The following is a 27,952-nucleotide window of genomic DNA, read 5'->3' on the forward strand; positions in this document are numbered from 1 at the left end:
AGAACCAACCAAGTCTGCAAACAACAAACGGTGGATTCCTGGACCTGAAGACCTGCAAAGGAAGGAGACCAAGTCCAGAAGTCGAAAGAAGTTCCAGGAAGGACAGGAGCCCCTGCCAATCCAGAAGAAGACTGCAGAAATGCACCCTAGGAAGATGCCAGAGGGTTCTTGTGTGATGCAAAGGATGTCCCACGTCGTGAAGTTGGATGCAGGTGAGTTTTGGCACTGGATTCCTCCAACAAGCCTTGGTTCCGGCAAAGTTGTGTTTTGCATCAACTAGGCGCTATCTGGACCCTGGAGGGACCTGTGGGCCTCAACTCTGTGTAAGGAGGAAGAGGAGGCTCTCAGCACTTCAGAGACCCCTGAGAGCACCAGATAGCACCCACAGGAGTCCCAGGACACGGGGACAAAGGAGGTGCAAAATACAGTTGGGGCAGCACTACAAAGGAAGGTTCCACGCCGCCGGAGATCAACTCAGCAAGTTGAGCGTCACAGGATAAAGTGCTGGGGACCCGGGCCAGGCTGTTCATGAAGGAATTTTACAAATAGAGCACAGGCCTCAGGAGGGTAAGAAGACGCAGTGCACAGGGGTACTATCGTTCTGGGGGAAGGCAAGGTCTCACCTCCTCCAAATTGGGACAGCAGGACCTCAGGACCCTCTGTGCTCCAAAGAGCACGCTCGTCGCCAGGAGAGGAGTCCAAGAGAACTGGTCATCGACTTAGAAGGTGCCTGCGTGAACAGGGGAGTGACTCCGTCACCCCATGGGAGATTTATTTGGTCCTTCTGGTGCAGGGTGAAGACAGGGAGTCCTCAGAGCGTGCACACTGTGGAAACTTTTGCAGTTGTTGGCTGGAGCTGAAGTTGCAGAGGAAAAGTATTTCTTATGGATACTTTGTTGCTGTTACAGCGGTTCCTGGAGCTGGCTGCGGTTGATCAGAGGTCAGAGGATGAAATAGTAGTTGCAGAGGATTCCTGCTGGAAACTTGCAAGTAGAATCTTAAGAGAACCCACCGGAGAGACCTTAACTAGCCCTGAGAGGGGGATTGGCTACCTTATCAGGTATGGACCTATCAGGAGGGGTCTCAGACGTCACCTGCTGGGGCTGGCCACTCAGAGTCCTCCAGAGTGCCCCCACGCCTTGGAAAGAAAATGGCTGAAGTCTGGGACACACTGGAGGAGCTCTGGGCACCACCCCTAGGGTGGTGATGGACAGGGGAGTGGTCGCTCCCCCTTTCTTTGTCCAGATTCGCGCCAGAGAAGGGACAAAGAGTCCCTGAACCGGTGTAGACTGGCTTATGCAAGGAGGGCACCATCTGTGCCCTTCAAAGCATTTCCAGAGACTGGGGGAGGCTACCACTCCCCAGCCTGTAACACCTATTTCCAAAGGGAGAGGGCGTAACACTCTGCTCCCAGAGGAAATCCTCTGAGCTGCTCAGACCCCAAGAAGGCAGAACCCTGTCGGTGAGGTGGCAGCAGCTGTAGCTGCATTACAAGCCTTAGAGAGCTGGTTTGGCAGTACTGGGGGTCCATGGTAGAGCCCTCAGGATGCATAGAATTGGCTTCCATATTCCAAATTTGGAATGGGGGGACAATTCCATGATCTTAGTCACCTTACATGGCCATATTTGGGGTTACCATTGTGAAGCTACATATAGGTATTTACCTATATGTAGTGCACGCATGTAATGGCATCCCCGCACTCACAAAGTTCCAGGAATTGGCTCTGAACTATGTGGGGGCACCTTTGCTAGTGCAAGGGTGCCCTCAAACTTAGTAACTTTGCACCTAATCTTCAGCAAGTGAAGGTTAGACATATAGGTGACTTATAAGTTACTCAAGTGCAGGGAAAATGGCTGTGAAATAATGTGTGCACTATTTCACGCAGGCTGCAGTGGCAGTCCTGTGAAAGGGTTTGTCTGAGTTCCTTATGGGTGGCAAAGGAAATGCTGCATCCAATAAGGATATCCTGGAACCCCAATGCCCTGCATACCTAGGTACCATATACTAGGGACTTATAAGGGGGGTCCAGTGTGCCAATTGAAATTGGTAGATTAAGCCACTAGCCTATAGTGACAAATTTAAAAGCAGAGAGAGCATAAGCACTGAGATTCTGATTAGCAGAGCCTTAGTGACACAGTTAAGCAATATACAGACACACACATTAGCCCACAAACTATGAGCGCTGGGGTACTGGCTACCAGGATCCCAGTGAGACAGGCAAAACACACTGAGATATAGGTTTTTATCTATGAGCACTGGGTTCCTGGCTAGCAGGATCCCAGTGACACAGTAAAAACACACTGACACACACTCACAAACAGGCCAAAAGTGGCGGTAACCATGCTAGAAAGAGGCTACTTTCTCATAACCCCATCAATCCTGGACTCCAGGGATGTTTTAGTGCACAGTATGGCCTGTAGAATTTTCTCAAATTTAGAGGAGTGGCCATGAAGGGTGACATTTAGGCACTGCAGGGCATGAGTAGTGTCATTTAGAGGTAATGATTGTGCCGCTGAGTTGTCCGTAGTCAGGGTGGTCGGCTGTGTATTTTTAGGCTTTCCCATCTGTCCTCCGAGTGTGGTGGACACACTAGGGTGGAGGAGAGACATTCACCTCTGTGGCTTTTGTGAATGGGCGTGAACCCCAGGCCAAAGTTTTAGGCAGCGGTCTGACAAGCGGTCATTGCAGTGTTTACACTCTGTTCTTGTATTTTAGGAGGTGGGCATCAACTAAAGTTACTCCAGATGTCAGTAGAGTTGTAGGCCTGTCTGATCTTGTGTACAGTTACAGTGGTTTAATATCCTAGTGTAGAATCAAGTGATTTACTATGGGACCAGCTACTGGCATTGGGTGAATTCCAGCTATGTTTTACACTGTGAACTCATACTTTAATATGAAAGTGGCATGTGAGTCCAGGACCTTGGCTATCTCGACACTTCTAGATTTAGCGCATTAGCGTCTTGTCAGGCAGTCTTTTTATAGCCATAATATGGCATTGTAGAATGAGAGTCCTCCCAGTTCACAGCTCAAAGTCTAAGTCTATTTTAGGAGCGTACGCTCCTGCAACTGGGATTTTCTCTCATCGTCTTCACACTCTGTCTGTGCGTGCTGGGTTCTCCCAGCTTTCGCTCCACTTCCTGGGCGTATCTCCGTAGGGGCTGCCAGTGAGTGTATTCTTGAGGTCCTTGCGGCGTGCCTGGTCTCACCCAGAGATGCGGTTGCGGCGTCACATCCCCGTTGGTAGACCGTATCCTTGCCTGGGGTGGAGGAGGGGCTCTCAAGGCCCACCTGTCGGCAGTTAACTCGGCCGCTCTGGCTCATTCATGTCCCCATCGCCGTCCCGCTAAGCGCCTCCACAGGCTTCCTCGGGGCCTCCATCCATGGGGATCTCAGCCACAGCTTCCAGAGGCGCCCGGGTTGTCACAGGCACACCGTAACACGGGCAAGGGACACGGGCCAAGGAACCCCTTCGTTCAGCCGCGCCCCTCTCCTGCAGTTTCACCTCCTCACTGGGCCTGTGTCATGCCTACAGTGACCGGGTCGCAGTCCGAGTCCTGCTGTCTTCGGCTTGGCAGCTCCCCCACTCACTCTGGCCACAGAACCACCGCTGGTGCACACCAATAACCTCGGAGAGAGAGTGGAGTGGGCCCATCCCGTCAGCCTCACGGCACACCTGCGCACTCCTTTTCAGGCCCGATCGGCCACGCTGCAGCGCTCGCTGGATCCTCTGCTTTTGACACCACTCTCGCGGCAGGGAGCAGATCTTGGTTGGCGAATGCCGTAGATAATCAGGATAAATGAGCGGCTGGGAGCGGAGCTCTGACTTAAGCTACCGCTCTGGATTAAACATGCTTTATTGAAAATATTTTTGTCCTGATTATTATTAAGTATTGCCATGGGTATACATGGTAATACATTGGATTATCGTTGTTGATAAAATATTGTGGTGAATAAATTACAAAGCCAACCTGTCTACTTTATATCTGTTGAGGTGCTGACCCCCTGATAAAGCCAATGGGCCTGCCTTTACATTTTAGTGTTCTGACCCTTTGCCAAGACCAGTAAATCATTGATGGCAACACTGTGCATGGCATGGACACAAGTTATAGTTACTTCAGTTAAATGTAACTGGTGGATTTTAATGGTATTTGAAGCTTAAAATGGTGCCTTTTTACTGTCTACGTTTTGGCCGACAGTAAATACATCACCTACAGGACTCTAGTGACAAGTTAAAAAATAGTACTACTGGGGATTTTTATTATTGTTACAGTTTGTTAGAGTAGGAAGAACATTGAGTTCTGAGACTTCTTTTTTCCAAAACACAACTTTGGATGTTTTGGTGTTCAGTTGTTTCGTGGCCACAAGTTCCTTCAATGGGCTATCAGTGGTTAAACTCAATTGTACCCCTCCAGGCACAAACACTCGTTTTCAAATCTAAACCATACCTTTACATTCCTTGTGTGATGCTTGCCTTTGAAAACTCGAGTTAGAAGATGGCAGGAAGGACCTAAACCCAAACTGCAGTGTCAAATTTGAGTGCGCTCAGGAGGGCATTCATGTTACATCGTTCTCACCTCCATTTTTTCTGTTGCGTCTGTGTTTTCAGCAAGGCTTCACAGGCACTGAGAAACAAGGTTGCCTGACACTCAAAAGAAGTTGATAGAGAATATATTGCAATGATACAAAGGCTCGCTTATGGCCAAGATAGATCACCTATTCAGAAAGAGTTGACTTTCTTAGCTTAGAGTGTCAATGTCAATTAACTATCTTTGGAATCCTTTTCCTTCTACAAGGATAGTACGTTTATTACTGATCTTATTCCTAATCATGACCTCTTTGGCCACTGTTAAATTTAATTTACCCATGGTGCACTCAGTGTTTTGATCTTTATCATTATTGATATAATGCATCTACTTTGTACTCATTTGTTTCTCGACTTTTATTGTTATCGCTGTTTCGCCTTTCACAATGATAAAAACTAGAATTGATTTAATGAGTATGGTGTACAAGCATTGATATGTGTCTGCCAAACGATGGTGAAAAACTGTACTAACTTCACTCACTGACTATCCTTCTCACTTGTAGAGGAAAAAATTGGAAGGTTGACAGAATTTCTGCGAGGAAAGGCAATGGAGTTTTCAGCAATCTACTCTGCTTTGAAACCTTCAAAGGTGAGTAAATCCTCAGTCTTAATTGACCCACAAGTCTTGTGAAGTATTCAACGAGTGTTTAGGTTAGTCCATTCCTTCAAATGTGATCATCACTTGCAGCCACCAGCACAATAAATCATCTATTCAGTCCTTAATAAATAAGACAGCTTCCGTTTTCAGTGTTAATAGTTACACTACATGTTTTGTTTGCCCCAGTAAAAAATTAATGGAACTTAGTGGGTGCGATGTTAATATTTCTTGTAAACTGCAATTGACACCAACAAAGCCATTTTTGACACAGGCCAGATTTGCTGTCAAACCATAATCACAGCAAAAAATGAAGACGTCTGTAGGCTTGGCGGAATAAATCATGTAAATAACCCATAATCCTTTTTGTAATTTAGTGGCTTGGAGGAGGCTTTTCCAAGTATTTGTGGTGCTGGATGATAAACCTCATATCAATAAAGGTGAATTTGTTGCTTATTTATCTAGTTTTTTTAAATACAGTCATGGCATTTCACCTGATGCTGACACCAGTGTCCTGTGAAAGAAAAATCTTGTAAAATGCACACACAGAAAAGGGCGGTAGGTAGACTCCAACTAAGTGGGAGGTGTCGAACCTGTGAATGGAATCCTTCCATTACCACCTATATCGTTGTCATTAATCAGTAGAATGAAGCCTAAAGTCTGTTATCAGACGTTTTGGAAGTAGGGGTAGTTTGTATGTGCTTTGAAGATACGGGTGAAGGATTACCACAGTCTGGGATCCATGGCTCTCAAATATCTGCCTCCATGTTTCAAGCATTTGATGGTCATTTTGATAAAGTGCCGGTTGGCTGGCCAATGGTAATATCCAGGGGGAACTATGGGTCCGATTGTGAAGTTAACTGGATCCCTCGACTGCAAAGTGTTCGTACGTATTTCTGGGTCATTTCAATGTGATTTTTGACTTCACTGAATGCCAATGGAGTGGGATTGTGTAGTCCCTGCAGTTTGCCACTGACAGTGTTTTGTTTTGGGAGCCCAGAATATGCTGCAGTAGTCGGACCCATCGCTGGGGCCACTGCCATCGCTAGCCGGTGATCAGTTTGCAGGAACTGCAGGTTTTCCCTCAGCATAGAAGGGTGTCGGTTAACATGACTATGGTGATTCATGGAGCAAACACATGATCTGTGACGAATAACTTGAGGCTACTTTTCGGGGAATTTGGTAGGAAATATGTCATTGTTTGACCTTCCGAGGACCGGAATCTCTATTCTTGCTCCATTCAAGCTAAATATGTTTCTTTCTTCCAGTTGCATCTGTGCGGTGGTCATTAGTTAATATTTGCCTTGCTCGCTGAATGGTCGTTCATCCAATGTGAATGTGAGTGTCTTCGGCATCCATCTGTATATGTACATGATGATGCTGAAGGATGTGTATTGGTGGGAACATATATATTGGATATTTTAAGAAAGAGAAGAAGTACGGTGGTACTTAATGAATAAGAGAGCGGGAGTGTTGAAAACTCAGTCGTTCCCTGCCGCGCTGCAGAGAAGCATAACGAGGGCTTTACGTGTCCTAGGTAAGCCATTTCATACTATATGATTTCATTTGTTAGCTCTGATGCCTCGTTAAAAACTTTGGTAATTTACGCCTTTTAACTTCTTAGAATAATTTTTGCTAGTGTCAAACTGTTCTTTGCACCCTTTAGGGAAATCGGAACAAATTATTCTGCAAAACAAACTAAGTTCAAAATTGTTATGCAAAACAGCAACATGCCCGCCTGCAACGAGCCTCTAATGCTAATCTCTCCCCAATGTGCATGATGTTTATAGGTTTATTCATATATTGCATCAAATGAGAGTACTTGTGACATGAAATTAAACTCAAATAAATAGGTGCACCCATTTTCATGAGAATAGTGTGAAAGAACCCTCAAAAGAGATATAATAATAAAAAAAAAATCCAGACTCAGAGCACGTCATTTTCCTTAGCGGTGCCAAACATGGGAGGGAGGCTGTATACCTCAGAGGTGAGATAACAGAACAGGCTATGTATAACATAAGTACAATGTGAAAATTAGAACAGCAGTAAAAAAATCAAAAAAGCATCAGGTATTACAGAGATTTCAAAGGAAGCAGTTTTCATCAGTTCAACAGTACGATACAATGGGGGTCATTATGACCCTGGCGGTGAGTGTAAATGCGGCAGTAGTACCTCCAACAGGCTGCGGTACATACCGCCACATTATGAGAATGGCGGGTTGGCTGCAGCCAACCCGGCACTTCTCCACCCATACTGCCATGGCGGTATCAGCCGCCGGGCCAGCGATATCAATCTCCAGCCCAGCGACCGGCACAGTACTGCCGGCGGCATTATGAGCCTGCATACCACCATGGCGGTAGGCCCTACCGGTGACAGGGAATTCCTTCCCTGTCAGCAGTAGGTAGCTCCCCCACCACCCCCAACACACACCTGACACCCCCTATCCTCCCTCCTTTCAAAGCTCCCCACCCCCATGCACACATAGCCCCCCCACCCTGACATTCACATACACCCCCACCCCGATCTAAACACACACCCTTCAACCCCTTCAATCTAAACACACACATTCCCCAACCCCCTCCAATCCAAACACACACACCTCCACCCCATCTGATCCAAACACCCCCACCCCTCCATATATGCACACACCCGCAGACACACACCACGCATACACCCAATCACTCACACTGGCATAAATGCATTCATACACACACTGGCTTACACGCATTAATACACGCATACTTCCAAACATGCTCAAACACATTCTTACACACAATCACACTGACGTGCAGACACGCACTCACTTCACCATTCTTACACGCATTCACTCACGCATTCACTCACGCATACAACCACGCAAACAACACAATCCACACAGACGCATTCACACACTGACTCACACATTCATGCACACACTGAGACACACACACACAACACCCCCATCCTCCCACCTACCTCCCCTGTTGGAAGCCAGACTTACCTTTGTCAAGGAGGTCTTCCGTCAGGGAACGGGAAGGGGCGCTGCTATCGCCAGTAGCGCCCCGCCAGCAGAACACCGCCAGGCTGTATCACAGGTCATGATATGGCTGGCGGCGTTCTACTGGCATGGCAGTGCTGGTGGTAGCAGCGCCACCTTACCACCGTCCACCACCATGAACACTGCCGTATTTCCGCCCTTCTTGTGGCGGAAGTCCGGCAGTGCTCATAATATGGTGGACGGATGGTAGCCGTGCTGGCGGTATTTTGGTGGCCATTACCTTGGTGGTAGGCACTTTTTACAGCCACAGTCAAAATGACCACCAATATGTCTTAGCTTCTTCGAAAAGTAGTAACTTGTTTCTCTGAATTTCCAGGGAATGGTATTTTGTTGCAGTTTGGCCAAAGTTCTGGCAAACTATTCTTTGGAAGATTTCAGCCTAGTTTTCCATTTTCTCAAACTGTCGTTGTCCAACTAGTTCAAAGTGTTATTAACACTATGGTGTAGATTTGTCGTTAGAACCCCTGGGTCCAATAAATTTTGTGGATCAGATCTGTCAACTTGTGGTAAAAATCTTTGAATTCTTCCAGCTGTCTTTGTTGTGGTGCTTGTCCAGAAAATGTTGGCTTTTGCACTTCTGCCAAAACGTTTAGCAGACCTATTAGTCAGATGGATGGTGATTAGTGATCCAACCACATCTCTAGTTGCACCAAAGGTTTGTAGCTTTAGTGTTACGTGTGAACACCAGTTTCAGTGCATGACCTATTGAATGTGTGGCTCAGCTGACTCATTCACTGAATGCCCATGCATTTACGTGTTCTTTATGGTCCATTGCGGGTTTGGAGTCAGGCTGGTTGATTTAAAGCAGGCTTATCGAACAAGTAGCTTGTAAGCTCCAGGGTGCTCTCCAGCTACTTGTAAAGCCCAGTCTACTAAATGACAAGCTTTTGCTTGGTTGGATTAATCTATGCATACTAATATTGAGAGTGTGTGTATTTTCAGAGCACACAAGCTGATGTTTGTAGAAAAATGCTGAATTACCAACAAATATTCAAAGTCGATATCTGAGTGATAACTCATGTGATATCAGGAATACCTATTACTAATATTACTAACTTTGTGGCTGGCACACTGCAACTGTGTCTGTTATGTATTACCCTTGTAAAGGCATTCAAAACTGGTAATGGCATTTTAAAAATTACTGCTGGCAACCATGCCTGATACCCTGATTTGAGCACTGCTAGCAATTTTGCACAGGGTTGCCACTAATATAATATTGTTTGATGTGGTCACTGTTACAACACTTTTAATGTTAATAGCTCGGGATTATATTCATTGAACATAAGTAGCTCCTTTTACAGAACAAATTGGAGACCCCTGATCTAAAGACTGAAGTGACCAATCAGCATGATCATCTGGGTAGTAGCTTGCAATGTTAAAGCCAGATCGAGTGATTCCTTCCAGAAACCTGAGACTGTAGGTTGGATGGAGGTACTTCACGGCTGTGGCAAAGAAACTGCAAGGAGTTATTGCACAGTGTTCATGTTACTGAATATGGGAGCATTGCATGTCTGTGGATAAATGTTTCAGTATAAAGCACTAGGGAACAAAAGGAAAATAGAGACTAGTAGAGGACGGTCCAACCTTGATCTGCAAAGTCCACATCCAGGTAAGGATTTCAGAATAATGTTGACCATGTGAATGATTAAGGTTGATTGTATACATACACAGTTATCTCATGTGGATATCCTTAAAGCCTGGCCTGACCTCAGCCATTTTGGAGCCATATTCTTCAGCCTTCTGTAACTGGCACCCATAAACACACCTGGCATAATATTTAAGCTGCTCCAAATGTAAAACAAAATAAGTCATAAGCACGGTACCAGCTGTGCAAGGAAAAGGGGTCTTTTTGAACAATTGTTCAATTTATGTTCCTGGTGCGGGGGTAGGCATTATCAGATCATCAATGACAGATGGTCATGCAGCTGTCCTTAAGATGTGACCTCTGAACACAGATAGTCAGTGCATACATCTTTTAATTCCCTGCATGGCAAGTAGTCTGTTGCACTAAAGTAATCACCAGCAAGGACCGGGCTACATATAATGCACCAGTGAAACTTTTTACTACATAGATTGCACTGGTGGGCCTATAGAATTGCACTCTTCTGCACCAATGAACAGACCAGCAACCTTGTGCAAAATGTCATTTTAGGCTTGTTAGACTAAATGTCACTTTTTCTCTTGACAGTGAAATGTTGCATTTGCATTGGTCAGTTGATGCAAATGTAATTTTTAGGTCGTAGCCTACCAGACATCATAGCTGTCTAGTTTGCTAAATACATCTTGAGGAGATTCAGAAAGCTGACGTGGGAATGCATTCTACCCATTGCTTGCCATTGGCTTTGTAGTTTTTGTAACTCACATTTTGTTGCTTTCACTTTGCTGGCTTTATTTGTTTTAGGCATTCCAGCGTGCATTTCTACCTTTCCTTGCCAAAACCTTATTTACAGTATCCTTCCAAGTGCTCCTTTTCTCCAAACAGGCCAATGCATCTTGTTCTTATGTCATCACATTTGCTGTGCATTGAAAGACCAAGGTCAAATGTCAGGCGTTGTCTTCCGTTTACTTTTCTTTCTCTGACTTCAAAGTGAGAGAATTTATGTGACAATCTTGCTGGATACTGGGGGTAGTAACGAGTTCATTCTAGCATACATCAACATTTAAATAAACTGTGTAAGTATTTTAGAATATATCAGAATTAGGAACACAAATGAAGCACATTTTTTTAAATTTCTGAAGTGTGTTGGAAACAAATAATCTAGTATGGTCAAAACAAATCATTAAAATAGGTAATGCAGTTTCCAAACATTTTTGTCTGTGCACTGTATAGTTTCATCAGTAAAACAGTATTTCTGTGCAAATGTAATGGCCTTTTCAATTGAAAATGTGTTGTCTTTAATGGCAGTGCACTACCACACCATAAATACTCCCCTCTGCTCTGCGCCACTCCACACCACTGCACTATACTCTGCACCGTGCCACTGTACACCACTCCACGCCACTGCACTCTGCACCACTCCACTCTACCCCACTGCACTCTAAGCCACTTAGGGCCAGATGTAGGAAGTTGGCAAATTGCGACTTGCAATATGCGAGTCCGAGCGACTCGCAAATTGCAACTCGCAATTTGCTATGCAGAACGCTGTCTCAGACACCGTCTGCGAGTCGCTATGGGGTCGCAAAGACCCACCTCATTAATATTAATGAGGTGGGTCGCAAATTGCGGCCCCATAGCGACTATGGGCACTCACGGGTATGGAGGCCTGCTGTAGTCAGCAGACCTCCATGTCCGTGACTGCTTTTAAATAAAGCAGTTTTTTTTTTCAAAGTGTAGCCAGTTTTCCTTAAAGGAAAACGAGCTGCACTTAGAAAAAAAAACGAAACCTTTTGTTTCGGATTTTTTCAGGGCAGGTAGTGGTCCCTTGGACCACTACCTGCTCTGAAAAAATAATTTGGGGTCCAGTCACAAAGGGGAAGGGGTCCCATGGGGACCCCTTCCCGTTTGCGAGTGGGTTACCATCCACTTCAAGTGGATGGTAACTGCGACTCCATTTGCGACCGCGTATGCGGTCGCAAATGGAGTTGCATACCACTGCGACTCGCAAATAGGAAGGGAACACCCCTTCCTATTTGCGACTCTGAAATGCATTTTGCAAGTCGGTTCCGACTCACAAAATGCATTTCTGCATAGCAAACACACTCGCAAACTGTTTGCTACATCTGGCCCTTAATGCTGTGCCGATCTACTCTACCCTCTACCACTCTACTGTACACCACTGAACTCTTCACCACTGCACTCTACCTCACTCCAGTCTAGGCCACACCAATCTACTCTGCACAAGTCCACTCCATGCCACTGTACTCTATGCCACTCTGCAACTCTGCAATCTATGCCACTACACTCTATGGCTGCCAATACACTCTACCCCAATGCACTTTTCTCAGTAACACTCAACTCTATGCCCCTGCACTGTACGCCAATCCACTGTATACCACTTTAATTTATTCTGCATCACTGCACTCTATGCCACTGCACTCTACACCACTTTACCCAATGCCATTACACTATGCGCTGTGCGCAACTGCACTCTACCCTGCACCACTCCACTCCATGCCACTTCACTCTTCTCTGAAATAATCTACTCTACGCCACTGCACTTTATGCCACTCTACGCCACTCCAATCTATCCCACTCTACTCTTAACCACTGCACTCTACGTCAATGCACTCTAAACACCTGCATTCTATGTCACTTCACTCTATGCCACAGCACTCTACTCTGCATCACTGTACTCTATGCCACTGCCCTGTATGCCACTCTATTCCACTCTACACCACTGCACTTTGACACTCTACTCTGCAACACTGCACTCGCCGCAACTGAGCTCTATGCCACTCTCCTCTGCACTACTCCATTTTATGGTACTCCACTCTATGCCACTGCATTTTATGCCACTACACTGTATGCCACTGCACTGTATGGCACTATACTCTACTCTACACCTCTCTATGCTACTCTACTCTGCACCACTCTATGCCACTGCACTCATGCCACTCAACTCTAATCTGCACTCCACGTGCTTTACTGTATGCCACTCAACTCTACTCTGCGCCACTGCCCGCTGCATCACTCAACTCTACATCACTCCACTCTGCACCACTATATGCCACTGTACTCTACACCACTCTACTCTTTGCCCCTGCACTCTACCCTACTACACTCTACACCACTCTACACTGCACCACTCTACTCTGCACCACTCTACTGTGTGCCACTCTTCTCTGCACCACTCCACTCCACTCTGCACCACTGCACACTACTATGCACCACTCCACTCTGCGCCACTGCACTCGACTATGCACCATTCTACTCTATGCCACTGCATTCTACGATGTTACGGCCACTGATTTCAATGTCACTGCACTCTACACCACTGTACTCTGGAATACTCTACACCAATGCACTCTTCACCAGTCCACTCAACTCTATGCCACTTCAGCATATGCCACTCTACGCAACTCCACACTATGCCACTCCAAGACACTCTCTGTCACTCCACTCTACAACACTCTACTCCACTCTTCGCCATTCCACTCTACGACACTCCACACCACTCCACTCTATGCTAGTAACTTTTAGCCATGCGGAACAGCAGCCACGTTGGTGTACAACATTGCTAAAACACATTACCAAAGCCAATAGTTCTTGTACAGTCGAGACCTATTGGCTTTGCCAATGCTTGTTTGCACTTAGCAGCTGGTGGAAATGTAGGTGCAGTTTATTTCATTCAGCACATACTTCATACAGGTTGGCTATTTCTGCCATCAGGTTTCCTTAGCATCCTCCCTGTTTCCTATGCAAGCGTTTAGTTGGATCACAGCTGGCATTCATCACAAGGGCAGGATTTTTTAGTGCACCTGACTGTGAAAGGTGCTGTCTGAGGATTTGTAGGTGACTGACTAATCACGACCCTGGCCCCGAGAGAGTTCGTTTTTTGAAAAAGATCTTCTCTAAGCTGTTATGAGATGGATGTATTTAGAAATCAGGAACCGTTGAGGACTGGATTTAACTCATCCGGTTCCCTTGGTTATGCAACATTCCTGGCCGGATGTTCACCTGGGACTTTCAGCTACTGTGAGCTGCCGGTGTCTTCAGTGGGACACAGCGGTGTGCACCTGCAACCTTATTACCTCTTCCTCTAGGATGGACTTCTGATGGTGAAGCCTGTAGCACCCTCTTCTTAAAGTGTTGTACTTGAAGCGCCCACGACAGCATCATCCGGCGTCTCTTCACCTTGAATCAGGCCCAGTTATACTCTTCAGCAATTTATCACAGTGATTTTCCCATGCAAAGGCCTTGGGGATAACACCGTATCTATCTCACTGGATGAAATTATACCAGGAAAAACTTGTTCAAATAATTTGGACTTTGCGATGCTTTGTACCCAAAATGAACACATTATACCAGAGTTCAGCTATATTTTTCAATACAATGTGGGATGACACAGCAAGTACATTCTGCTGATTTTTCATTGTGCGATTGATGATATTAACTTGCATTTCTCATCATAATTACATATATAAAACTCTGATAGTGACATGTAAAGCAAAATTAAAAAAGTGACAATACAGCTGTCTATCTCTCGCTTTCTTTCTGCCCACGTCCACCCTCCATACTTCTCTTTCGACTCCCCCCACCTATGCTCTGGTGCATGCTACATTGGTCCAGAATGTCACAGCGAAACAGATACATTGCATAATCTAGCTAACAGCCCAATATTTTGTGAATGTTAAATGTTGATCTGTCATCTGGAGTGAAAATCACTAATCTGTTAAATTTGGGGTTCGCCCTAAAAAGGAAGAACGTCATCCTGTAATTATCAGGAACAGAATCAAGTGTGACAGACTGAGGCTTTTGACACTGCATTTCTACCACACGGTGGCTGGGCACACTGCTGAGAGAATAACCGAACAACATCAGGTATTACTTCAGAAATGTCCATACATCTCTCTCTCTCTGTTTCAGGCACGGCTTGCTGTGCAATAAAGGCCTGTGCTCTCTCCAGCCCCAGCAACACAGTGCTGGGTTGGAAAGAGCACAGTGCGCATGTGTTTTTGGCCAGCCAAACATACATACGCACTGAGGGGAGTGCACAGGGCACTGCTTCTCATCACCGTCATCCCACATGGCCCTGTCCCTTTAACAACGAAACGATAATAAACGCAGTCTACTATAATTTTGTTGTTAAAGTTTTGCTGCTGCTGTTTGTGGGGGGCAACAACACTTCTCCGCCCTGGCGGGGGAGCTGCAGCTGCTCTCTTTCTCTTTGTCATTCTCTTTCTCTCTTTCATTCTCTTCCTCTTTATTTCTCTCTCTCTTTCACACACACACACAAAGTCAGAAGCACAAAAATAGTTTTTTCTTCTGTTTTTTGAGTGGTTGAGGACGCATCAGGGTTTCATGTCAAGCCATAGGATGTGGCAATCAAGGCTCGGCTAGCCATACCGGGCAAGAGAGTGGGGTCGGTTTTGTTCCTGGGGGGCTGGTTTTGTTACTCGGGCTGGTTTATCACTGAACTGGACACTGTGTTTTGCAAATTGTTATGGTTTGACAAGCACCCTCTGCAAAGTTCTGTATATATGCAGGAGTTTTCAGGCAACAGAAAAATGTCAAGATAACGATGGTGATTAATGTTCCTGCTGGAGAGAGATCAGATTTTTGTCTAGTGGCAGGTTCAGCTCGTCATAAAGCAGTGCAGATGGTTATTACTCCTGCTGCAAAGAATGTGTACCATGCAGATCACAAAACTGTATTTCATGTGAATAGCTCAATGGGCTACTGCTTTTGACATCGAGATCCTTCTGTCACTTGCACTTCATAAGTTACAATCATAATAAAGCACAGTGAGCTATGAATTGACATTAAAGAGCTGCATGTAAACTACATGAGACAGGTTGGAACGTTATGCTTTTTCCCAGCCTTCCATTTTCCTAATGTTGGTAAAGAGGCTTGTTTGGGTAGAAATAAATGATTATCAGTAAAGTTGACCCTATCCTCCATGTTTACGTTTGGAATCCTGCGTTTGTGCTTCTCCAGACCAAGCACTAAATGCAGTCATGGCTTGTGGGTATAACAGGGGCGGGGCGGCGCGTGGGAGTGGTGGGGGTAGCACAGGGGAGAGGGGATTAATAAAATATATATTTTTTTTAAATAATCCTCCGTAGTGCCGCGATGCTCCTCTCCCTCGTCGTCATGGCAGGCACAGGCTCCCAGCCTGCCCTGCTCCAATCCTGACGCTGCTCGGAGCAGTGTCAAGATTGGCTTGGAAACGCCCAGCCAGGGCGGTCCCAGGCAGACTTGGAGCCTGTGCAGGCTCTTTCCAGCCCGCCAACTGTGTTGCTGGGCTGGAGAGAGCCTATTGCGCATGTGTGTTTGGCCAGGCCAAGACGGCTGGCCAAACACACATGAGCTTTGAGGGGAGTGTACTGTGTACTCCCCTCACTGCTCGACACCAATTCCCCACCCCTTTCGCAAGCAAAGAATAATAAACATGGTTTATTATCCTTTTCTTGGGAAATGAATTGCAGTGGTTGCTGCTGGCAGGGGGCGACACTCCTCCGCCCTAGCGGAGCCACCGCCACTGACTAAATGCCTACCAGTATAGGTGACATTTGAATCCTACACCTTGTATTCACCTTTGTCCTATGTAACATTTTGTGTACACTGGTTTACATATGTATGATTCATTGTCTGTGTGTGTGTGATGTAAAGTACTCCAACAGTTTACACTGGCACAAGAGGCGCTATAAAACAAACGAAATACGTGTGAGAGAGGAGCTGTTGGTGAGTGATAGTAAGGGAACCTGTGAAGGAGGAGGTCACTGGGAGAAGAGCACACAAAAACATTGTTTCGCTGAGCGCCACTAGCTCTAGAGTCAGCCCTGCTGCACTGCCTATTGGGCTGGAGGATGCTAACACCCCTTAAAATAGTCTTTCATTATATTCACAGTTTCTTGGCTGTGCTAGTGAACGTGTGCATGTTATATTTAAATTAATGTTTCCTGCTACATCTTATTTTTTTGTGTTCTCCAAAATAATGTCGGTGGGTATCACTGGTGCACTGTAAGGTCATCATTTACTGTGCTTTAAAAGCTAATACAATTGAATATATAATTAAAAATGTGTTGTAGAATGCACCATTTTTGCCATTTTCTCCCAGTCCCTCCAACCCACCTTGTAATGGTCAGGCTCACTCGCTACACGCTGTAGGGGGCTGGACCGACAGAATTTGCAAGAGCTGCATTGAGTTCTCTGCCTGGTCCTGGAGACAACAGATCCCACCCCCTACCTCCTTGAGTGTAGTAAACTCAGTAATTCTGGTCTGAAGAGCTGATAGTACCTTTACTTTTCTGCATAGTTTAAATTATTGCTATCCATGCCAGTCTGCACTTCCACATACTCGTGATTACCAGTGTAAGACCTCTGAAACACCGCCAGTCACCATGCCTGGTGACTGCTTATGTTTTGCTGATCTAAAGCTGCCAGTCACACTCGATGAATGAGTGTTGGAATGTCGCGCCTGTAATTCATATGCTTTTTTTGCCTGATTGTATGGCTGTCTTTGGCACATGAGAACAACGCAATCCTTGAGCCAGCTGAAGGCTATGGTGCAATTCACACCAGACATACATGTTACCCAAACAAGTCACAAAGTAGTTTATCCTGAAGCACAAATGAAACAGCAAATGTCACATGAGCATATAGTGCAAGTCTAGAAATCCATTTGTCATATGTCTCAGAGACGCTGGAGCAAGGAGAGCGGGTGAGGAGGTGCGGCAGCACCCCCAGAACAACTTAGCAGGAGTTCAAAAGGAAAACGATCAATGAAGAAGCCTTACAAGTTTGTTTTAATTTTGCAGTATTTAGCGTGCATTCTAAGACAGAGGTCAAGTATCAGGCATCTACTCCTGATAAATCGAGGTTTATTCTTTTTTTTAACATGGAGATTGCTGTTTACTTTTCTTTTCTCTTACGGACAGTGAGTGAATTTTGCAAGTAATGGATAATTCTCCTGGGGTACCGAGAGTGAGAAAAGAGAAGGCTGCAGTCTGTCATGCGTGTTCTGATTACAACAAAATTAAAATATTTGTAAATGAACCTTACAAATATTTCAAAGTATATCAGCAACAGGTAAAGAGCTAATAAGGCATAATGCTTTTTTCTAATTCTGAAGTGTGATTGAAACAAGGATGGGATTAAAGCAAGCCAATACACTTTATTTTTGTGATAATTATGCACATAAACCACATTTCCACAAGCTGTTGTACACCATAGAAGTTTAGCAGTAAAGCTGGATGCCTGATGCAAATTAAATGGCCTCTTCAAGAGGGTATTTCAGTGGAAAATGTGCTCAACGTGCATAGCAGAGGCAAGTGTAGTGAGTGCCCTCAGCATGTGCACCCGTGAGTTCTGATGCTGCTTGGAGAAGTTGGGCAGTTCGTAGCCCACAGGCAGCACCGGACTGCTCAGGCCCTCTCTCCCCTGAGTGGCGCTGCAGGAGTTCTCTAGTTATTGGAGCAGCTCCCAGCTTGAGAAGATGCTGTAAGTCAATCTTCCCCAGTGAGGGTGGTATCCTTTGTTCAGCTCCTGATTGGAGCCGAGAAAGGGTGTGGCATCTCCTGTGGCATCCTCAACGGTCTTCGGGGGTCTGCCAGGGGCAGTTCTCTCACTGAGCAGGCTTGACTTTCGGAATAGAGGGTCAGCCTTTTCCCCTGGGGACAGCCCAAACCTTCTTGGCAACATTGGTACCAGCATCCACTCCTATCATAAGGGGTTGCAGCAGTTACAGTACGGGCACAGACTCCTCAGAAGCAAATTCTTCCACCATGGCGATTATGAGTCTCAGTGCTGTCACAGTAGCAACTTTACTTGTGGCTCCTTGTGGCATACAGGGTGACTGCAGCATGGGGGTACAGGTGTGGCAAGTGCCACACAGTGCTATCTAATGGCTAAGTCCATGGCGGTCCGCTCCTGGCATTTAGGGCTGACCAATCGACACTGCACATGGCCCACGACCTGAATGGTGCATAGCCATTTCCTCACACCTCTCTCAGGGTGTCCTCAAGGTAGGACTCCCTACTGGACTTAGCTCCTTCCAACGCTCTCCTCTTCATCACAGGGCACACTGGCCTAGGTAAGCAGGCAGGCACTGGTGGTCCAGGCTCCAAGGCGGTGTATGGCAGCATGAGGTCACAAGCTAGCACTGTGACGCACATACGCATGCACACCCTGATCCCATGATGGAGGTCAGGGTGAGTTATTAAAAAGAGGCGGATCCCACCCACATGCTAGTTCTCGGCACAGAGCATCAACTGAGCCAGTGTGTGTGCCCTTCTATTTGCGCCCGTGCCGCCCGCTTGGCAAGGCCTGGCAGCAGCCATCACTACAGTAGCGATGAAGACAGATATGATCCTGAAAAACCTCCTCAGCCCTGGCTGCCTGTCAACCCTCTGTGGCTGCGCAATGGGCAAGATACGTGCTGCCCCTCCCGCTATGACCAAGGCACATCGAACTGTGCTCATTCATGGCCAGGCCTTCAACCTTTCCGCCTGCGACTACCGGACAAGCTGTGCTGCATGCAAGAGCTGACTCCCGCAAACACAATTGGCCCTTGCAGCAACCGCTCCAGCAGACTCATTCTGACAGCCTCTGCCGACACAACCACACCTCTGCTGTGAGTAGTGGTTCCCCTTGGCTAAACACACAATGCACATTCTCCGACTCAGTGCGCTCACCTGCTCCCTGCTGCCAATTTTCCACCACACTTCCCTCTGCCATGTGAGCAGATCATCATGAGAATGCACAGGTTCCACATTCATAATGCCTCATGCCTGCCCATGCCATTGGGGCACCTCCAACCCACTGCCCCCTTTCAGTGAACTCTGTGACCCCCTCCACCGCCCAGCCCTTCTGGTGCACCTTGGTAACTCACCCCAACAATCATTTCAAGCCCACCAAGAAGATAGATGGCGAGACAAGATGTCCTTTCCTGTTGCACTATGCAGGGGAAGAGATTTTCAAACTATTTCACAACCACCCTAAACACTGGCACTGATAATGACCATGACAGCGCTATCAGGAGTTTGAATGCACACTTTGTCTCCCAAATGAACCCCCATTTTGAACATTTCAAAATGTGGCAAGCTCGCCAGTGGGAGGGCGAATACATCAACCTCTTTTACACCTGCATGTGTGAGATGACCAGTACCTGCACAGACGATGACCCTCCCGAAAGGAAGTGTGCATCCAAATCTTACAAGGTTGCCGGTCAGTCATGCTCAGATGACACATCTTCCACCGGCGCAACATGCCTTTTGACAAAATCCTCACTCTCGCCAGCTCCCATGAACTGTCCAATGACCAAGCGGAATAGATCGAGCTCGCCTTCCAAAAACTCTCAACTACACCAGAACATACCCCTCAATCTCACACCCACTCCAGACAGGGAAACACTCACGTCTAGCTCTGGACAAGGTGATGCTGATGGTGAGGACAACAACATTTTCCTCATTTCCTTTGCCCTGTTGCCAGAGCAGCCAACACGTTGCATCAACCCAATGTGCCAAGTCCTTATTGATGGCAGCCCAACCACTGTGCTCTTCAACACCGGGGCATCAGTGAACATCATAAGCCTGCAACACTTCTTCACCCTGGTCCCGCGGTCTACCCTTTAGCCCATAACACCATGCTTCTTTGTGTATGGGAACATGACCCCCATCCTGTTGGCTGGTGTTTTCTTCTGTATCGTGTCACATGGCCCCCACTTATGCCAGGGGATGTTTTTTTGTCACCTCTGCGGACTCTGAAACACTCATCAGCTGTGACACGGCTGACCAGCTCCAGCTTGTTCACTTCACTGCGGCCCTAAGTAACCCCTCCAGAGACATAGACAAACTCCTCCATGACTAACCTCACCTATTTACCGGGCTATGTTGCCTGAAAGGCCTGTCTGTCTGACTCCACATCGACCCCACAGTCTGTCCAGTGGTGCTCCGCCACCTCAGAATCCCTTTCCATCTCCGTCCTACAGTGGAAACATAGCTACATAAACTGGAGGAGGCAGAAGTCATTGAAAAAATTTTTGGGCCAACCTTTGGTTGTTCCCCATAGGAGGCACCAACAAACCTAAGCAAACTGGTTACATTTGCATCTGTGTACATATGTGCCTCCCAAATATGGCAATCAAGAGAGAATGGCACATATAATTGATGACCCTCATTGCAGACATGAATGGCTCAACCAGGTTCTCTAAACTGGACTTGAATTCTTGATACCACTAACTGGAACTCCATGAGGACAGCAGGTACATTACAACCTTCTCCGCACATGTTGGCCTCCGCTACGTCCACCAGCTCAATTTTGAGATATCATCAGCTGCAGAGGTCTTCCAAAATGCAATCTGGGAAAGCCTGACAGGCCTTGAAGGTGTCATCAACGTCCGCAATGGCATCCTGATTCACACGCCCACCCTTGACAGTCATCGCCGCTGTCTTTGAGATGCATTCTCAAGGATCGATTCAGCTGGCTTCACTCTCAACTATGCAAAGTGCCAGTTCTTCCAATAAGAAATGGGGTTCTTTGGCTGTATCTTCTCCAAGTGTCCAAGTGCAGCCACACTACATCGGCAGCAGAGGTCAGACTTTTTTGGATTTGAGACTAATTGCAGGAGGCTTATCTCCATTTGGGCCATGCTGATGGGCCCTATGAGTCACCTGACCAAAGTGTCAACCTCAAGGGTGTGGGGTCAAGCTGAAGACAACGCTTTCCACATGATCAGGATCACCCTTCTCTAAGACACCGTAATGACCTACTTCGACCCTGCCAAAGAGTCAGAGCTTGTGGTCGATTCCAGCCCCATTGATCTGAGAGCTGTACTTATGCAACTTGCAGGAGATGACCACTGGGACTCTGTTGCATATTCCAGCAGAGCCCTCACAGAGACCGAAATATGCTACATACACATCAAGAAAGAGGCCTTTCCCATCAAGTGGGGTTGTCACCACTTCCATGATTTTTACTTATATGGCCGCCCTTTCCGGGTCGTTAAAGACCAAAAGCCACTGATATGTATTTGTGCTGGCACAGCCCCACATCTGCTGCCCTCGATTGAGAAATGGGCACTGCATCTTCAGAAGTACCAACTCACTGTGGGCTACAGGCCCGGCTGTGGCAATCCAGCTGATTACCTCTCCAGGCACACACGACAAGCATTTTACCCAGCATCTCCGGAGCAGCAGATGAATGCGCTCACTGGGTGGTAGACCTTGCTGTCCCAACACCATCTCTCTCCAAGACATTGCTGGTGTCATAGCATCAGACCTGGCCATCCAAAAGGCAGGGGAAGCCGCTCCCTTTGGGAATTGGAAGGATTTCCTTAGGGACATGGGAAGTACTATAACATCACCCAACAAGATTTGACTGCCATCTGGAACGTCCAGCACAAACCTAGCACCGTGCCACCAGGGCTCCTCCTGTGTGGCCACCGGATTATCAACGTCACTCGCTGCATGCATTGATGGTGACTCCTGACACGCGGGACACCAAACCTCCACAAAAACCAAAGCAGAGCTAAGGCAAAAGGTATGGGTCCCAGCCTTGGATGCTGAAGTCGACTGTATAGTTGCATGATTCCAGTTGTGCCAAACCAGCAAATTGCTGAATAAACCCCCTCCAATTGCGGGTGAGAGCCCGAGCAATGGGCCATAGTGCTACACCAACATGGATTTTGGAAGTTTGCCTGACAGCCGGCGCATGCTGGCCACATCTGATGCCTTTTTCAAGTTCCCAGTTGTTGGGATATTACAGGCAATGTAATTTGAGCAACATTTGGAGTCCCTCACACTCTCAAAAGTGACAATGGCCCCAGTTCAGAGTCTGTATTTCAAACAGTACCTGCAGACCCTGGTCACTGAACACAGAAAGATCATGCCTCAGTGGCCGCAAGCCAATGGAGAGCTGGAGAGACTGATGCATACTCTTCACAAGTCCATCCATATCGCATGTGTACAGCATACACAAATCCCTCTGGGCGTACAGGCTCAGCCCACACAGCATGAGTCATATGTTGCTTGCCGACGTCATGTTTGGACGTGTCATCCAAGACAACATACCCTATGTGTCAACATGGACCCGAGAGTCCGTTGACATTGTGGCTACCCAACAGAGGAGGGGGAAAATAATGCAAAAGCCTGCAAAGCGCGTAGGTCAGGGACGCGGACATCAGTGTGGGAGACTGGGTCCTTGTACGAGATTGACACTCTGGAGGGAAGTTTTGACTTTCATTTGAAGCTCGCCCACTTCAAGCAGTCATCAGGAATGACACAATGCTGACTGCTAAAAACAACTTCGACTGCATCACGAGAAATGTGTCTGCTTTTACCAAGTGGTGCCAGCCAACACCATATAGCCCAGACCAGCAGACCATTTACCCCACACAGACAAGCAGGGAAAAAGCACATGACCTAGAAGCCGACCACCCTAGTGAAAGTCCCAAGATGCAGGCCATGGCTCCTCTAAGCCAAGGAGGGGCAGCACCCCCCAGATTACCTGAGTTGATTGTGGTGCATCCACCAGCCAGGAGCCATCCACACAACGTGAGACCAGAGAAGCTCGAACCCTATGTTTGTAAGTAGATCCCAGAGACTGTCACCACCATCATAAGACTGGTTCACGGAGCCCTGCTGGGCCCTATATTTGGTGACTGTGCTATGCCACTATAATTTAATTTGTTGAATGTTTTGGAGGAATGTAACAAAGTGCACGGTCACGACCTAGTGCTGTGACGCACACGTGCACACACACCCTGACCACATGTTGGAGGTCGGGGCAAGTTAATAAAAAGTGGCAGTTCCCACCAACGCTCTAGTTCCCAGCTCAGAGCCTCAACTGAGCCAGCGTGTGTCCCCTTCTATTTGCACCCGAGCTGCCTGCTTAGCAAGGCATGCCTACAGGCAGGTGCTCTTGGTTTTCCTGGTTGATGTGCCCTCACCTAGCAGGGAGAATAGCAGGCCTTTGCCCCAATCCTGTATACAGCCTGCTTAGCTGCTTGGCATAAGACAAAGTTTGGGTTCTCAACCTCCCTTTTCTATAGTCTATTTTAAGACTCCCAAAAGTAATTTAGGGTCTGAGCCTTTGAAGTTTTATGCTGAGGTTTTGCTCCTTTTGAAGTGGACGCTTTTCTTTTTTTCTTTTCCTGTGAAAGGGTGTCTGTCACAGTAGGCAAGACTCTGCAGCTAATTGACCCACAACACAATTCATGGAAGTGACCAGAGTTCACATTTGGATGTCAGCCACAGTGATATGTACTTCAAAAGGGTAATCCCAGATTCACAGGCGTACTCTTTATGATTCCCTTATCAGTCCCCTTTCCTTCCTAAGATGTGTCCAGGCCACTTCTTTGTGATCTATCACTGAATCAAAGAACAATCGTTTGGAATGTAGGGGGTAGTCACCCTCTCTTCCCCCCTCCAGTGAGTCCCACCCAGCTCACATGAATGCAGCAATACCCAAATCGGTCTGGGGGGTTCCTCTGCTCCTCATGTCTTTATTAGGCATGTCTGGGGTTCCCAAAATGGAACCAAAGATCCTCCATGCAATGCACCAGTGCAGGCGCACTTGCACTCAGTGTACCTTCACAGCATACATACTCTCCAGTACTGTTACATTCATGCATTGTTTAATTACAAACACACAAACATGCAGCACACACATTGCCTGCTTGCCCTGGTCAGTACTGTACCTTTTCTGTATTTTACGAGGGTGTGCTATTTACAAAAACACACAGTGCCAGCACACACACTCATATGTGCTCACTGCACAACACTTCACCCATCATATATTGTACTTCACACAGGCACACATGCACCCTGCTCATGCTTTCATTGCACACACACTGCACAGCACTACAACTCTTATGTAATATATTTCTCACAGGCATACATAGACCCAGTACATGTACAGTATTGCTCTATCCTTGTACTGTACCCGTTCCTGGCACCCATACATACTGTGCAGTCACTACTCCTGCGTTGTGCTCCACATCTACCTGATGTAGGCTAAGGGTGAGTTAAGCACACAGCAGCGGAACCTTAAAAAAGGGGAGTGAGCTGTAGGCCTCACTCTAGTGACACAGGTTAAAAAGGAACTGTTCACCACTACTGATCACTACACAGAATGCTGATCCACAGCGCTGCTGCTGCTGAGCCCCTGCAGACGTTGGTTGTCTTCCGGCACAATGAGGGTAGCGCTTTGGGCGCCCGCCCCAGTCCACCAAAACTGCAATCCTTGTCTTGGCACACATGCATAATCCATGTTTGCCTATAACAAACAAAATAAGCATAAACGATCCAGACAACAATACAGTTGGGCACTCAGGGAAGGGGTACACGTCTTTAACCATGCAGCGGACGTTTCATTCCAAGTATGCACAGAAAATGGATTCTTGTCACATTCCAGGAATGTGTGTAACCTAAACATTCCATCATTCTCCCCTCTTTCATACTTATGACACAAGCGCTCATAGGGTATTCATGTAGCATCAAGTCACAGCAATAAGTTTAAAGCTTCTCCCATGACTCCCACATAACACCAGTGTTTCCCAAATAACCCTCACCACAACAATGCATTTCATCAGATACACAGATAAACTCTGACTCACAACAAAGAGAAAGGGCAACCACCTAAGTAAAACCGTGACTTGGAATTGGACAAGCTAACTGTACAAGCAATCTCCAAATTTCACAAAATTAGATAAGTCTTTGTTGCACCTAAAGTTGACATACACAATTGTGAACAAAACATTAATTCAGTTAAACTCAAGTTCGTCCCAAATTTGGAGAAGAGCTACCCATCACTACGCAGTCATACTAGTGATAGCAGCAGCCTCTACAAATACTTGTGTAATATACCATTTGCCACTAACCATATTGTCTGTAATCGAGAAGTTTCACCTTTTAAAGTGCTGAGAACATGACAGCAAGTGCTTCTTAGTTCTAAGAAGCACTACATACATCTATAAGTGCTATATGATTTTTACTATAGAAACCATTCTGCACAGATGCACCACACCCTACCCTTCTGTGGCTGATCCTTACCTGGCGCACTTCATCCTGGTAACCTTTTGCTCTGTCTAATGCATAATACCCTGATCCAAACATTGGACTTGCTGTTGGTCCTTCTACCTTCTATTGAGATATTTTTATCAATCTTAAATTTGGAATGTGAACATACACTAAAGGTCTCCCTGCAGGAACAGGATAGCTTGTCTTTGCACCAACTTTTAAAATTGCATATATTTATTTAATGGGGGTGATTTATTATTTTTAACACAAAATAGTGCAGCAGGCAAAGTTGCAGTGCTTCGTTACTTGTGAGGAAGAAAGCAGAACAGAGCCTTATTTATTAACAATTATTGCCAAAGCCGATAGGTCTGGCATTGTCCATCAGCCTTTTGGCAATTCTTTTTTTGGTTATGGTTTTTTGATAAACTTTGTTGTTTGGGAAGCTGCCGGGTGTTCATCAGTTTAAAAAAACATTGGCTAAAGGTCTCAAAAAAGCACACATTACCATAGTACTCACTGGCACTGAAGGGAACTATACTAATGTGTGGATGTGCTCATTGTGAAAGGGCAGCAAGTTGTAGCTCACTGTGAAGTCAGTCAATGACTGAAGTAGGCTGACGCATTGCTCCTTGATGCATGCTTGAGTGGGATGGACAAAAATCTAAATGACGCAACCACAGACAAATAGATTAAGTGTGGCTGAAAACTGTGCTGCGTTGTCATACACATAATTTTAGTAAAATCAAAAGGTCTAACACAGACCTAAAAATATAATCATCCTGCCATTGGCTGCTAACCTCAAGAAAGAAAGAAAGAAAGAAAGAAAAAACAAAGAAAGAAAGAAAGAAAGAAAGGTAGACTGATGAAAAGAAAGAAGGATGGAAAGGAAAAGGAAAGAAAGAAAAAAGAAAGGCAAGAGAAGGAAAAAAGGAAAGAAAGAAAACAGAAAAGCAGGAAAGAAAGCAAGAAAGTAGGGAAGAAAGAATGATAGAAGGAAAAATTGGAAAAAGGAAGGAAATGAAGAATAGAAAGAGAAAAAGGTAAAGAAAGAAGGCAAAAAGCAGGAAAAAACACCAAGATATCATGAAAGCAAGAAAGAAAGAATGAAAGAATGTATGAAAGTAAGAAAGAGTGAAAGAAAGAATGAAAGCGAGAAAGAAAGAAAGCAAAAAGGAAGGAAAGCAAGAAAGAAGGAAAGAAATAAGGCAAGAAGGATGGAGTGAAAGAAAAAGAAGTAAGGAAAGAATGGAAGAGAGCAAAAAAGAAATCAAGAAAGAAGACAAGAGAAAGGAAAGAAATAATGAAAGATGGGAGAAAAGAAAGAAAAAAATAGGATTTGTTTTAAGAAAGCATGAAAGAAGGAGAGAAAGTGAGCGAAAGAAAGAAGGAAAGAACGGAAAAGTTAAGAAGAAACAATGGGAAGAGAGAAGAGAGGAAAGATAGTAAAAGTAAGGAAAGGAAGAAGCAAAGATGGAAAGAAATAAGGAAATAAATATAAAAGAAAGCAAATAAAGACAGAAGAAAAACGAAAGAAAAAACGTAAGAAGGAAAGAAAGAAGGAAATAAGCAATACAGCAAAAAAGAAGAAAAGAAGAAAAAAGAAAGTGAGAAGAAGGGAGGAAAGAAGGCAAGAGAGAAAAAGCAAGAAAGAAGGAACGAAAGAGAGAAGCAGCTAACAAAGGAGAAGGTAAGAAACAAAGAAAGAAGGAAGGAGAAAAAAAGTGTTACAAGTGCTGGTAATTAAACACGATAAAGGCTGATTTCCTTCTGGGGCAAATCTAGAATCAAACTGAGTCCAGAATAAATGTGAGCTTGCAGTTCGTGTACTGTATGCACAGTAAAAAGAGAATAACTTAATACAGAACTGTTTCCAAAGGCCAATCTGTTATGCTATGAAATACCAGCACTTCCTTAAACAAAGAACATTTCAAAAGGAATTTACAATAGCATTGTCATGAGACAGGAACTGATAAAGTTGGAACGTGCTCTGCGCATGAAGATATGGCATCAAGCATCCTGCTTTCACCCCAGGCTCTTAACACAAAAGCAACAGTAAAGTAATTTTACAGTTAAAATAAAAACACTGGCACTGAAGGAAATTACCTTGTGTGAGGATAT

General features: G+C 45.9%; 1 protein-coding gene across 1 annotated transcript in view; it reads left to right on the top strand.

Annotated features, from left to right (window-relative positions):
- LOC138288350 (V-type proton ATPase subunit S1-like) overlaps positions 1–27,952 on the top strand; it is a 321,316-nt gene that overhangs the window by 118,627 nt on the left and 174,737 nt on the right. The window contains exon 6 of the mRNA XM_069229885.1: positions 5,087–5,172. Coding sequence (XP_069085986.1) covers positions 5,087–5,172 — 86 coding nt within the window. The remainder of the gene's footprint in view (positions 1–5,086; positions 5,173–27,952) is intronic.

This window comes from Pleurodeles waltl, chromosome 4_1 (assembly GCF_031143425.1).
Source record: "Pleurodeles waltl isolate 20211129_DDA chromosome 4_1, aPleWal1.hap1.20221129, whole genome shotgun sequence".
Taxonomy (NCBI): domain Eukaryota; kingdom Metazoa; phylum Chordata; class Amphibia; order Caudata; family Salamandridae; genus Pleurodeles; species Pleurodeles waltl.